Source organism: Berghia stephanieae, chromosome 6 (assembly GCF_034508935.2).
Source record: "Berghia stephanieae isolate SIO BIC M18660-M18661 chromosome 6, UCSD_Bste_1.3, whole genome shotgun sequence".
Taxonomy (NCBI): domain Eukaryota; kingdom Metazoa; phylum Mollusca; class Gastropoda; order Nudibranchia; family Aeolidiidae; genus Berghia; species Berghia stephanieae.
This window is the reverse complement of record NC_088365.1, coordinates 49,495,520-49,509,921: the sequence shown is the minus strand read 5'-3', so window position 1 is coordinate 49,509,921 and position 14,402 is coordinate 49,495,520. Positions and strand designations below refer to the sequence as shown.

General features: G+C 34.2%; 3 protein-coding genes across 5 annotated transcripts in view; 2 read left to right on the top strand and 1 right to left on the bottom strand.

Moving 5' to 3' along the window:
- LOC144975187 (GATOR1 complex protein NPRL2-like) overlaps nucleotides 1-3,227 on the bottom strand; it is a 34,433-nt gene extending 31,206 nt beyond the window's left edge. The window contains exons 1-2 of the mRNA XM_078919004.1: nucleotides 3,034-3,227; nucleotides 1,100-1,191 (exon numbers count right to left, since the gene is read on the bottom strand). Of these exons, the coding sequence (XP_078775130.1) occupies nucleotides 1,100-1,191; nucleotides 3,034-3,096 (155 nt within the window). The 5' untranslated portion in view covers nucleotides 3,097-3,227. The remainder of the gene's footprint in view (nucleotides 1-1,099; nucleotides 1,192-3,033) is intronic.
- Nucleotides 1-14,402, top strand: part of LOC144975196 (actin-related protein 8-like) — a 407,315-nt gene that overhangs the window by 304,758 nt on the left and 88,155 nt on the right. The gene's annotated exons all lie outside the window — the stretch shown is intronic.
- LOC144975186 (formylglycine-generating enzyme-like) lies at nucleotides 3,252-14,022 on the top strand. Its single transcript, XM_078919003.1, has 8 exons — nucleotides 3,252-3,911; nucleotides 4,738-4,812; nucleotides 5,809-5,891; nucleotides 7,601-7,723; nucleotides 9,361-9,475; nucleotides 10,730-10,846; nucleotides 12,663-12,722; nucleotides 13,600-14,022. Exons 1-8 carry the CDS (start codon nucleotides 3,357-3,359, stop codon nucleotides 13,732-13,734), a joined length of 1,263 nt encoding a protein of 420 aa, XP_078775129.1. The 5' UTR covers nucleotides 3,252-3,356; the 3' UTR covers nucleotides 13,735-14,022.

Sequence of the window (14,402 nt, the reverse complement as noted above, 5' to 3'; positions counted from 1 at the left end):
CTCTGAAGAATTACTTTTAAAAAAATAAATTAATAAATAAAAATTGAGCCTTTATATAGAGCAATATCCACTAAATGTGCTCAAAGCACTTTACAAGGGGCCACTGACCAACAGCAACACTTAACATGACACATGTTAAGCGATATTACCATTTTTTTTTGGATAGAGACAACGCTGTTAACGCCAGGTACTCAATTTACACCTGAGTACGGTGAGAGAGAGTGTGAGTAGAGAGCCTTTTCCAAGGACTCAACTATGCACTGAACAAGGCTCAAACCCAGGACCTTCCGATCTGAAAGTGAGTGTCATACCGCTAGACCACATAGCCACCACACTTCACACTGCCAATTAATAATCCTACATTTAATATTTTTTTTAAAGGTATTTTTGCCCATGCCCATAAAGCAAGTGAATGCCAGGGCTTTTCATCTTAAATAATCAAAAAGGATAGTAGCGTGATATTGGGGTTCAAATTCAAATTCTTTGTTTCTTTCTTTCTCCGCTCTGTTTTTTAAAGACATTTCTCCATATCAAAATTTACATCTTATCATCATCTTTACCGTGGCTTACTCGATCCACAGATTTTAAAAATGATTTTTATCAAAAGTTATTAAATATGTTTCCACATTTGTGAAATATTTAAAATGGCAACAGCTTCTAATGGCATAGTTTTACACTACAATATTGTGACAAAAAGTGAGAAAGGAGGAAAATTTTGAAAGATTGCCTTTGAAACCCCATTTTTATGCATCAACCCCTACAATTAGAGCAATTCAGATGATAAACTGTCATTGATACTCTAGGGAAATTCTGGAGAGTGAGAGTCTGCACCCATTCGTTCCAACAAACATAAGTCTCTCAATGAACTCAATGCCAGTAGATTTGATTGGTGGAAATGTAATTAAGTAAAAGGAGGAATTTCCTCCTCAGACTCCGCCAATTACGGATTTTTTTCTGCGGATCTGAGGAAAACCATCAGCACTGGACTGGTACATGTAGAACAGGTAGAAAGTCCCCACTGATGTAGGGTGGCCACAATGGCAGATATCTAAATTGGAGGTATGTTAAAGAAATGATATAAATTTTATCAAACCCTTACACAGTGATAAGTCTCCCCTGCAATTCTGACTTTGTAATGATGAAATTATGAATAGCATCAAAGATCTCCTTAGATATGAAGTTGTCAGGAACCTGTGCCAAAAAAAAAGTTAAATAAATAAATAAATAAAAATGAAGGTGGCGTTTTTATGCACCTCCGTTGGAGGTGTACAAAAACGCACCGTTTTTATGCACCTCCATTGGAGGTGTACAAAAACGCACCGTTTTTATGCACCTCCGTTGGCGGTGATGGTAAATTAATGAAAATGTTGCTGCATACGCCCATGAGGTTTAAATAGTTTTAGATTGTAGTTTAGCATGCTGCTTAGTGATTACCGATGTACGTTTATACAATGATAATAAATTAAAGAATAATAACAATAATTTAAACAATCAAAAGTAAAAAGAAACATGGCACATAAATACTGATCTCAAATAAATAAATAATTTTAGAAAATTAAAATCGAAGTTTTTTAAAAACATAATAAAAAGTTTTTGAAAAAAAACAAAAACAAACAACAACAACAAAAAAAAAGAAAGAAAAAAAAACAAACAAAAATGATGTCTTTCTAAATAAAGTAAACTTTAAAAAAAAATATATGTCTACAATGGGAATCGAACCCAGTACTTTCAAGGTTAGAGTCTGACAGCTTGTCCACTGGGCTACGGAGCCACCTGACTGTTCATCAGATTTAATGAGGTCTTTCTAAAACATTATTTTTCCTTCAAATCAACTTCTATTTTCGGGTTTTAAAATTATTATTACTTTTATATAAATTTATTAACAAAAACATCCTACAGATGTCACAATATAACTTTCACCATGTCCAAATACAGAAACACAATATCACTGATGAAATTGGGTGAGATGCGCATGCGTGACGGAGGTGTATAAAAACGGTCCGTTAAGATACACCATCATGGAGGTGCATAAAAACATTACGAAAAATGAAATGAAATAAAGTACAAGACGAAATCATCAGAGACATCTATTTGAAATTTTATCAATATACTTGTAGAAAATTGCGGGGATTTTTTTTTTTTTTTTTTTTTTATTTAATTTTTAAAAATGTTTTTATTCAGAAGAAAAGTTATGTTAGTTTAAAGGCTGAAAAATGTGCTCCTATTCGTCTTTGCTATTAAGTGAGAGAATTTGTGACCTGAAACTATTGCATATCAGTAAGTGACCACCACTGGATTGGATTTCAAAACTGGCTAAAACAAATGTCAGCAAAGATTTTTTGTTGTTGTTGGGATTAATACAGAGATGCGGGATAATAAAGGTTTTCCCTGAAATTTATTTTACTAAAAAAGTTAAGATGCTAAATTAAGTGCGCTAACAGGAATTATGATTTACACATTTCTGATTTTTTTTAAAAATTATCCAAAGTTAAATTTTATACACCTGTAGTCTGTAGTTTTATTTTGATCCACGATCATTCATATAAGCCTAGGGGAGACCTTACGAAAGCTCCTACATTTCCCAGTATTCTTGTTCTAGTAGGGGGTTTGGGAGGGGGAGAATTTTTAAAAATAATTTTCTAGTCTTTTTTTTTAAAAGTTTTCCCCCTCCCAAACCTCCTACTAGTACTAGAACATTATTTTTAAAAAAGAAGAATAATGGGGGTGTAGGAGTAGGTGAGTAGGAGCTTGCGGAAGGCCTCAAGAATAAGAAGTAAGGGATACTAAATTGGCACTGTTAACGTCAAACAATGGTGTAATTCTTCCTGAAATCCACCCATAATTTTTTTTTCCAGAGACATGCCACTCAAAAGGCTTAAGCAGATCACACATTGTTATTCGACCTCTAGTTCTAGACAACAAGCTCTCACTCACTCTCCAGCAGACTCACTGTCATTGCCCAACTACACTACTGGTACTGGACGTGTACCAGCCTGAGCTTGAGTAACCATGTTTTTACCATTAGTTCCCTACCTGAAAACTTATTATTGGTCCCTGTGCATTGTCGAATTCACTTAGAAATATACACTTTATCATGATTTTTTAAATAAACTTCTCATAAATCGAATTCGAATCTCTTAAGGTAGGCAAGCATCAAGAAATTTCAACTTTCGATTTGGCCACCTCTATTCACAGTAGTACTGAAATTTGTTTCGTGTCGTAGGCCCTAATAAAATCAGATTATTCTTTTCATTGCAGAACAATAACAGGAAACACGCCTACCGGTAACGTCAACAGTCAACAGAAATATACAGTTGAAGTCCCTAGTCAGGGTGTCTGCAATCAAGCTGCAAACAATGGCATGGATCAATTGCTCTCTCCTGTGCTTGTTTTTTATTGTCATGATCCTAAGTACATTGCATGCTAATGAAAAAGTTGAAGTAAGAGAAAATGATGATCTTTCGAAAGATGAAGTTCAGCACAATGAAATGCAAGACCAACTGGATGATGAGATTGTAATCAACCAACTCCATGTTGATACTGATACTGATACTGATACGTCTGCTAAAAGTAAAAGAGAAAATGAGTTTGAAGATAAAAAGACTGAGACTTTTAGTAATGATCTCAATCTTAAAATTAAAGAAGCCAACAAGATCGTTTTGGATGTTTTGAATGAAGCAATGGATGCATCACTTGACAATAAAAATCCAGTGAAGTCGTCTCTTACTCTTAACGAAATGGTTTTCATCAAAGGTGGAGAGTTTCAAATGGGAACCGACGAACCTGTGTTTCCAGCTGACGGAGAAATGCCAGCCAGACAAGTTACTGTTGACTCTTTCTACATGGATAAATACGAAGTTTCAAATTCTGAATTTCAGCTCTTTGTAAATTCCCAGTCATATAAAACTGAGGTATGCTTTTTTTGTTTAAAAAAATAATAATTTTGGGGTCTTTTCTTCAATCTATCTATCTAGACAAGATAGATGGAAACTTTTAGATTGAGACCAATTTATGCCGAGGCCATGTCCCCATGAAAGACAATTTTAAGACAAGTCACAAGACTTTATTTGGAATTAATTGCAAATTACTTGGCTATTACTGTGCTCTGGAAACGTTAAGGGTTTATTTGTCAGATTTAAGTAAAATCAAATGATGTCAGTAAAGGGTTTAATTATTTTTAAAAGCTGCATCTCCATCAAGAGGAATAGATGAGGTACTACTGTTTGATAAAAGTTAGATCAGTTCATGTGATCAAAGCTTACGAAATTATGATATCCAAAAGGTACTCATAATAAATAAAAATGTATAGCGCCCACATACACACACGCACATGTATATAAATACAAGGGGAGACTGAAAAGTCTTGATTAAACAAGTTTCAACCATTTGTGGATGTTTACGGGTGCACATCTCTCTGCAATAAAGAACTCAGTCACAGCATGCTGTTTAACGCATAATTTTTTTGTGTGATTTCTTCGACCGACATGTTGGAACTGGGGTTCTTTCAAATAAGATAAATTAAAATCAAGAGATAGCAGCCAAACAAAATTTGGTGACCTAACAGAGAATAATAAATTACACACATTTTGATGTATAGGTTATACTAGTGAGTTAAATACAATCAGAGATATTCAATAGTTGTCAAGACTTTTCAAGGAAGCCTAGTATATATTCTTTGTGTTTGATTTTTAAAAAAATGTTTCATGTATTGTTGTTTTGTTTTGTTTTTTCCCGCAGGCAGAGAAGTTTGGCAATTCTTTTGTGATGTCTCTCTATCTCAGCGAAAAAACTAAGGAGAAAATTACACAAATGGTAAAAAATTCTATCCAACAAATTGTCTTCACACATGCAATAAAGGCACCCCCTGATTATACAAGCACCTTGCATACCACCACTGCCGTCAGACCAACCTAATGTTGATCAATGACAATATCAAAAGAAAAAACTTTTTATACTACTGCTTTTTACTGTTCCCAATAAAGTGGTGCAACAAGCTACCGTTTGAGTTTTGTTTTCCTGCAGTTTCAATGGTCATTAACTTTAATGTTTATTGGGTTTTATTTTTTTATTGTTAAAAATTTGAATTTGTTTCATAAACAATGACTCATACTGGGTGGGGATCCTGACCTCCCATAGCGGGCAGGGAGGTACACACAGTGTCTTCCATCCCCTTATATCTGTTTTCCAACATGCTTTCTGTCTTTGTCTTGGAATGAGATTACTTAGTTGTTTTCCTGGCCCTAGTCGGGGTCCTGGCTGGGAGGGAAACAGTCGAATATATAGTTATAGTTTTGGGAGATGATATTTTTTTCCTTGTAAATCATCTCCCTGTTATGCACGGTATTGTTTTGTTTGAATATTATATATGATTTTTAAACATTTGACTTAGTTGGGACCTGGGCTTGTGTGTGGATGAGACTTTTAGGTGATCTCAAACTAAGTACTTTGATAGTGTGCTCTTGGAATCTACATCTGTTTCCTATTTGAACAAATTCCCCTTTGTCTTACCTTTTCTTGTGTGCTTTAATTGTAATTCTAGAACTTTTGACTATCCCATTTTCTTCCTTTTTACTGGTGCTGATATGACCTTAATGTGTTGCAAGCGCCGTAAAACCCTTAAAAACAAAAACAAACAATGACTCATATTTTAAAATAGCCCTCTTTTTAAATAAATATTACACTGATGACTTGAAAAGGAGCACTTCTTGGCAGATCCCCATTGATCATTGAATTGATTTGTCTATACTACCTAGATAGAGGTTGATTTGGATTTAACAAAATCCTTTTTTTCATGTGTCACTTGTGAAGGTTGCAGCAGCTCCCTGGTGGCTGCCTGTAGATGGGGCTGACTGGAAACATCCTGAAGGACCTGATTCTAATATTATCGAAAGGTAAAATTTATAATTTCACCATAGTTGTTGTTTTTTCACAATCAAATTTTATGTCTCAGCTGTTCACATTGGGAACTGTAATGTGGTATTTGAGGGGGAGGTTAAATTTTTTTATTTAAGAAAATTTTATATAATAATTCTCCACACCACGCGAGCGTTTTAAACAGGTTGTCAGCTCCTGCACTCACAGAATTAGAATTAAATTATATAGAGGTCTACAAATACTATGATTTCTCTGTTACATATTACATGGAAATATTAAACAGCAATGATTAATTGCTCCTATAGCTGTCAAAGGATATAACCTTCACAATACAATAAGTAATGAATAAAACAAGTTCCAGTCCTACTTATAATTGACAATAAAAGTAAGTCGGATTTATTCTGTTTTAAATAGTATGGTACATATTTACATGTTTGTTTAATGATTATTTTTTCATCATAGGGCACTAACAAAAAAATCCACAATATTTTATTACTGTTGTTGGTCTTATCTTGTGGCAGTTGAGGTCCTTAGCCAAACTGGCCATTGTAGGTTTGCCATTTGAAGTAATGGTAGGGGTGGACAGCTCTTCCTATGTCCGTATTAGGAAGGGATTGAAATCTGATTTGATATCAATATAAACAGGCCGTCAGATTCCTTGGCCTGTCTGCGGGACTTGTGTGCCTTCAGGCAGAGGTAGCGATAAGGTCTAAAGTCAGCCCTGATAACATGTTCAAATAGTACAAAAGGCTAAACATGCCTACTAATATTTAATAAAATAGTCTAACACTTGACCATTATAACTAGAGACTCATGAATATTTTAAGTAACATATTTATAATGCTAACATCCAGATAGCATGAAGTAAACAAATGATAGGTACTCTGACCTCAAGAATTACCAGACTGCACTAGATAAACAAACTTGCTAAATCAGGTATTGTAAAATATGATCAAATTACATGTAAACCAAGTCTAAAAGATAGATAAAAGTAGAGGTAAAAATATGCTGAAAAGTTTTAGATACAGTCTGTAGATCAGAAGAAATTTAAGAAAGTTAAATCAGTGTAATCACTCACCCCTTATAACTGAAAATCACACTGAACAGGATAAAACACGTCGGTTCTTGTAAGATATTTTTGTGGAAGAGAATGTATCACTGTAAGGTGTACATGTTTTATACCGCTTGCGCGTCCTGTTCATTCCCATATGGGTCTTTGTTTTGAAGATAGGGTGGTGGGGGCGTGTTTTCCAGATGTTCACACTTATAATTGTATCCCAATTACTGTGTGCTCTCTCCTTATTCACCAATTTTTTCATAAACTAGGATTACACACATTTTGTATTTGAAGAGCCACTTTTTTTAAATGCATTTAATAATTGATAGTAGCACCTAGTATTTTAACCTCCTTTTTACAGATTTTAAGTATTAACATTTATTATGCTTTTCCACATTTATCATTTAATAGTTTACCAAATCTTAATAGCAAAAATTGCTTAGTACATTAGATTATTGCTTACATGCTCCCTTAACTTCAAGAATAGTTGTTTTTTTAGGGTTTGTTTTTTTTTCTTAGAGGAAAGGGACCTGTTACTTGTATTATTATATGTGTGCACTATCAAAAGCTTGACTCAGCCGCCCCCCCCCCCCCACACACACACACACACTCTTTGCAAAAATGGTGTGAGGTAATAAAGAATCATTTTCTACTAAATTTTTTTTTCAGAATGGATCACCCAGTGATGCATGTGTCCTGGAATGATGCTGTAGCTTATTGTGAGTGGGCTGGCAAGCGACTCCCTACAGAGGCTGAATTTGAATATGCATGCCGTGGAGGCAAAACCGACAGGTTGTGCTTTAAATATGACAATGATAATAAGCGTGTTGCTATAGCACCTTTAATAGAAACCTCAAAGAGCTTGATAACAAGCTCGACATGTTTACGCAGAATACACTACAAACCCTAATCAACCAATATCAAAATAGTAGTAGCAGAAATCAAATAAATAAAATAAACAAAATTCCCTTTATTCATCCCAAAAGGGAAATTTGTCTCTAGGGCCTATTGCAAGGAAAGACTGGAATAACCCAAGCATCAGCTGCCGTGCAGCGCCGCAAATCAAGACATCAAAAAATAAATTCCATTAATGCATTGATCACCCAATCTAAAAATGAGATTGGCAGTCATTCAAATCTTCGTTTGATGCTTGATAATGTTTGTTTGTTTTTTTTTTTAATTTTAATTTTAGCTTTCAACCATATACCATTTTTTCCTCCTAATGTATTATAACTCAGAGTGTTAAGGCTTTCCTAATAGTTTTAGACTGTATGTGACGAAGATACTGACCTGCACTCATTTCATAAATATTGTATAATTCCTATTATTATAAAAGTGCACTGAAGTGAGAAAATTGCTTAGTTGATTTTCTCTTGTCGCAATTTAAAAGAAGAAAATAAAAGGAGTAGATAGCCAAGATAGATGTATGAAACCTGCCTTAATGCAATTACATAAGCATCCTATTTGTGTCATGTTTGGGTTGAATATAATAGTCATAGCAAGTTAGTTGTGAGGTAGGGAGATCATTCTTACACACACACAAAAAAAAAACACAAAAAAATTGAGCTTTTATATATGGTAATATCCACTAAACATGCTCAAAGCGCTTTACAAGGGGTCTGTGACCTGTTAGTCGATATTGCAATTTTTTTGGACAGAGACAATGCTGTTAACGGCCTGATACTCATTTTACACCTGAGTATGGTGAGAGAATATGAGCAAAGAGCCTTTTCCAAGGACTTGACTATGCTTCCGATCCGAAAGTGAGTGTCATACCACTAGACCACTATAGCTGCACAATAAATAATTCTGTGTGGTTATGATACAGGACAGCCATCCTATCGTCAGCTGGTTTAGTATTTCATAAACTTAGTGCATTCCGAGTAGCATTTTAATTGATAAGTACTATGCATCAGCTGAGGCATGATCCAAAGATAGACAAAAATCTAGCTTTTCCAGTGCCTTTATTGCCTCAAGAGTTCACCAGTGAGCCATTCACTAGTGAATTCTTGTGCCAATCAAAGCACCAAGCTAGATTTTTGTCATCTCTGTCATCAAGAATTGAAGGCTGGTTTTCCAAAACTCGTTAAGTCAATTTTTCTTTTTTTTTGTTGAGATTTTCCGTCCATTAGATAAATTGAAATCAAAATTTTATTCTAAGCTTGAAACACCACAAGAATTTCCTTAGATTTGTGTAGATTTGAAATTTAAATATGATAAGATAATATACTGAGTTAGGAAGTTTTGGAAAACCTCTCTTCAATTGTATCCATAACCTTATTTAACCTTCAGCCTCTTTTATCTTTTTTCTTTCCTGTGTTGCTCTTGCTATCCGTATATTGTCACTGTCGTTGCTGTTGTCTGCCTTTCCTTTTCTTCTTCTTCCTCTTTTCTCTTACTTTTAATAGCTTTATCCATTTCTGACTCAGACTGTTCCCCTGGGGTAACAATGAAAAGCCCAAGAATGAGCACTGGATGAATATCTGGCAAGGGGAATTCCCAGACAAGAACACAGCGGAGGATGGATATGTTGGCACCAATCCTGTAATGCTCATGTTTTTCCATTTTATTTTTTTCCCTCTATCAATCCATTTCTCTCCATCTATGTATGTATCTATCTATCTGTCTATCTGCCTATCTATCTATATATCAATCCATCTAATATTTTGTTGATGACTTTATGATTGCTCAAACATAATGAGCAGAAATTTTTACTAAAATTTATAATACTTCAACTCCGACCAGAATAAACACAGAGAAAACAGGTAATGAGATTACTAAACAACAACACAACACCCATCTCAGTAAATGGAAACAATCTGAAGCACATAGACACATTTATATATTTGGTTAGCATTGTTTCAACATCTGGAGGAACAGATGAAGACATAGAGACTAGAATAGGAAAAACATGACATTCATTTTTCATCCTCAGACCTATATGGAAATCAACAAATCTATCACTTAAAAACAAATTCAGAATATACAGCACTAGCGTAAAAGCAGTCCTTCTGTATGGCTCAGAAACATGGAGAGTGACCAATACTCTTTGTAAAAAACTTCACACCTTCACAAACAGATGTCTTTGAAAAAAATTCGGTATCTGATGGCCTGAGAAAATCAGTAATAAAGACTTGTGATTAAAACCTGGACAGGAGGAAATAGCAAACAAATCTCAACAAGAAAATGAAAATGGATTGGTCACATTTGTCAGAAAACCAACAACAGACATTACAAGACAAACTGTGGACTGGAAGATAAAGATCTGAACAAATGTATATGAAGTGTGTATCACTGGAACCTTTAAGGAAGGTTGGGAGGCCAAAGAAAACATGGAGAATGTCTTATGAGGAAGAGGTGAAGTTGGCTGGAATGTCCTGGGGAGAGATGAAGAAGAAGGCAAAGAGCAGAATTTAATTGAGATGTACTGTTGAAGCCCTATGTTCCACAAAGATTGTAAAGGATTAATTCGAAAATTATAATACTTCAAAAATACCATTTCCGAATGAGAGAATTTTAAAAATTAACTGATTTTATTTTGTATACCTACATTCATAATTATTATTTGAGTGTTTTGTTGTTGTTGTTTTTTGTTTTGTTAATTTTTGGTGTATGTTTTTTGTTGTTCTTGTCGTTTTTTTTTGTTTGTTTGTTTTTTTTTTTTTGGTTTTTGTTTGGGGGGGGGGGGTGTTCCTTTTTTGTTTGTTTTTCTTTTCACTTTTATTTCTGTATATTTATTTAATTATTTTTTCTTCTTTCTAATCTATGGTGGTTTTTGACTGATTGCTTTATATACAGGTGACTGCCTTTCCAGAGCAGAATAAATTTGGCCTAAAGAATATAATTGGGAATGTGTGGGAGTGGACTCAGGATTGGTGGGAAGTCAAACACTCCAAAAAGCCCAAAATTAACCCTGTAAGTCATTGATTAGTAGATACTTCCAAAAGCTTCAGTTAACCCTTTAAAATCAGGATTTGATTTTTACTTTAACCTGGTATGATTTCTAATAATTGAGAGCAGTTACACAGATGCAGGAGGCAGCGGGGCCTTTGCTTTGTACCCAAAAAGTATCGGGTTCAACTACCTGCGTCGTTGTGTGGCCTTGAGCAGGTTATCTGGGTTATTTCAGTCTTCCTTTGGAATAGATGCTTAAAGACAAATTTCCCTTTGGGATGAATAAAGGGAATTTTATTTATTTATTTTATTTTTAATTCAGATTTTAACATCAGGGGCATCATTGACACTCAAGCTGTTGAACTCCAACTTGTATCCTTGTTCTGAATCTGAATGTCACTCAAAGTTGACTCAATTCTGAGTATTTTTATTCGAGGGCGGAGAGAGTTGTTGAATGTGACAGCCATTGTTGGTGTTTAGGCTGAAGACTTTTGGTAATCTTCGCTTGACGGTGTCTGAATCTGTTGTGTTCACACAAGATTTGGGAAGAGCATTCCAGTCTTTAATAATGCAGGGTGCAAAAGAATATTTGAAGAAGTTTTTAGTTTGTAGATCAGTGCTTCAGTGCTTTTGAATGGGTTTTTTTTTTTTTTTGAATGCATGAATTTTGTTGTATGTCCAGTTGTTGTTGTGAGATGACCGTCATTTTGTTTGTAATTTTGAACTTAAGAGTTAGTCATTGTTCTATTCCTCAGTCTGTTAAGGGATTCCATCCAAGCTGTGTGATCATGTCTCTTACACTGCTATGGGGGCTGTAGTCATTGAAGACAAATCGTGCAGTGCAGTGCTGGACAGCTTCAATTGCTTTTATATCCAATTGTAGGGTTTGGGTCCCAAACAACACTGAAATAGTCTTAAATTTATCTTACGAGTGTTACTGCTTTCTAGATGAAAATAGATATCACGTCAAAGTAAAATTTGAATATAAGTGTGTCTTTAGAGAGTTAAAGTCATAAGGCTGAGATGAGGTTGACGAAGTTTGAATTTGACTGATTTTGATCTAATGTTGAAGGTTTGTCAAGGGTGGGAGGAGGCATATTAGGTTATTTGGCACTGGTTTAAGCAGTTAAAGAAATCCTAGTCATTTTATGCAGCTATGTGGTCTTGTGGTATGAAACTCGCTTACGGATCAAAAGGTTCTGGGGTCGAGCCTTGCTTAGCGCATAGAGTCCTTGGAAAAGGCTCTTTACTCGCATTCTCTTGCTGTACTCAGGTGTAAAATGAGAAACTGGAGGCGCCATGTCTCATTCTACATGTCTATCTATATATGTTGTTGTTGGTTAGGGGCCCTTTGTAAAGTGCTTTGAGCATGTTTAATGGATATTGCTCTACATAAAAGCTCGCGTTTTTTTGGGTGTTTTTTTTTTATCTAAATGATGAAATGTATCCACATATGCATCTATTCAGCAATAATGGTGGCGTTTAACTTGTAATGGTGTTTAAGACATGCATACTTTCTAATGGCTTCATAAAACTCTTCTGTTCACTAATCCTTCAATTTATTTTTCATTTTATTATTATTTTTAAATTATTATTTTTTTCTTGCCTTAGCAAAGTTTGTTTTTCATGTGCAAAGCAATTGACAGATTTCAAACACATTCAATTTTCTTAAAACTCTGAATGGAAAACTAGAAGTCGTAAACCAAGTATTTTCGGCATATTATTATTATTATTATTATTATTATTATTATTATTATTATATTATAGACAGTGTTTCTTTAATTCTGATATTTACAGGAAAAAAAAAATCTAACTTCTCTTTCATCTTGTTTTACAGAAAGGTCCTTCTAAAGGTTCAGACAAAGTAAAGAAGGGTGGATCATATCAATGTCATAAGGTGAGTTGATTTTGTGACAATCACATTTCAAAATTTGAATGTTGAGGACATAGGGACTGACAAAGTTGGTGCTCAACAAATTGCATTAGCTTCAATAGAACTTCTACTCCCATTATTCTGGATTTTATATATCAAGTCACCACTTTTTTGGTTTTTGGCATTAGCCGAACAATAAACCAGAAGATTTTTAACCAATCAAAACATGGAATTTGTGGCACACCTTTACACGTGCTCAGACAAACATAGTTGTTTATAAACAATAATGTGAATGAAATCAACCTCTCTCTGATCATTGATATTGATTTTATACTGCCAAATGGTTGACTAGTTATCACAAGATTATAAATGTTTAAGTTTACACATATTTTTTGTTTTGATTCTATTGATCAAGTGGTAGTACAGTGGGTATTTTACTTAGACACATATCGTCGATCGTAAAACTTGTGTATTTTGCTTTGTTTACTAATTGCTGTCATTGTTTACATTATGGTGACTGTCAGAGAGGCGCGGTTATATTCACATGCACTAAGTGTGTATTGTTTTGAGCCTAAATCTTTTCTTGTTTGGTATTTTGTTCTTTTTTTTTTTTAATTTCAAACTAGGACATTTATTTTTGTTCCATACTGAAACAGTCTACAGCTTCATACTGCGTGGTGTTTACTTTTACAACTAGAGATCTTACTTCTTTTCAGACCATTTTAAATTTGTACAAGAAATTATATGCAAGATTAGTGTATTTGATCCGTTTGCATGCTGGTAGGTAAAATTTAAAACTAATCTTGCAGTCTTGAAATAGTTAACCTATTCATCAAAATGAAATCTGCTTTAAGATGTTAACAAATAGCTAATCAATTTATATATATTATTCTGTCTTCAGTCATATTGTTATAGGTACCGATGTGCTGCCCGCAGTCAAAATACACCGGACAGCTCAGCAGCTAATCTTGGATTCCGTTGTGTCAGTGACAAGCTTCCAGAGTATTTACAACAAAAGCGTAAAGATGAGCTTTGATGTTACACAAGTTTTTAAAACTCATATCAGTATTTTGAGTAAATGCTCATTAATAATATGTGAGCATGCCTGAGAGAATCGGTTGCTTGGAAATTTTCATTTGCATTTTTTATTGCATTTTCTGAAGCCGTAAATTGGGTGATTGACTTTTTGACTAAAATTAGCATTATTACCGTTCAAAATTTTTCACAAAGCGACTGAGTTTTGTCAGGCACGCAAACATTTTGTGCCATCATATTTTGATTTGAGTGATAGAATTTTTTAATAAACAAAGTATTGATTGACTGACTGATGATTGTATTTTTTTATGATTCATGTGAGAGAAATTTTTGAAAATTCCTACAGTATATCACAGTATATTGTCAGGGGAGAAATAGTGTGTTGAACTTTAATTTGAATCTATGAAAAGGTCCCGAAGGCCAATATTAATTCAGGCTCCTTGGGTTGTTCATTTCTCTTATCAGATATTGATATTAATTCCAAAGAAAAGTCAATAGTGATTTTGTCATCTTGAGCTAGAAGATGGAAGTGTAAAAATATAATACGGTCGAGTGAATTACGAATAGATTGATATGATTGTGATATGCAAAGAAGAAAATAATCTAGTCCAGTATGATTTGCTTTTCTGTTTGAGAGCAAGTTAAAATGTTTTCCATGAAATGTTTGGG

What these genes read in the sequence shown, in the direction of transcription:
- LOC144975186 (XM_078919003.1), top strand. Translation starts at nt 3,357, where the DNA reads ATGGCATGGATCAATTGCTCTCTCCTGTGCTTGTTTTTTATTGTCATG. An exon ending in GATATGTTGGCACCAATCCT is followed by an intron (nt 9,476 to 10,729) that starts GTAATGCTCATG and finishes CTTTATATACAG; the next exon opens with GTGACTGCCTTTCCAGAGCA. An exon ending in AAAAGCCCAAAATTAACCCT is followed by an intron (nt 10,847 to 12,662) that starts GTAAGTCATTGA and finishes CTTGTTTTACAG; the next exon opens with AAAGGTCCTTCTAAAGGTTC.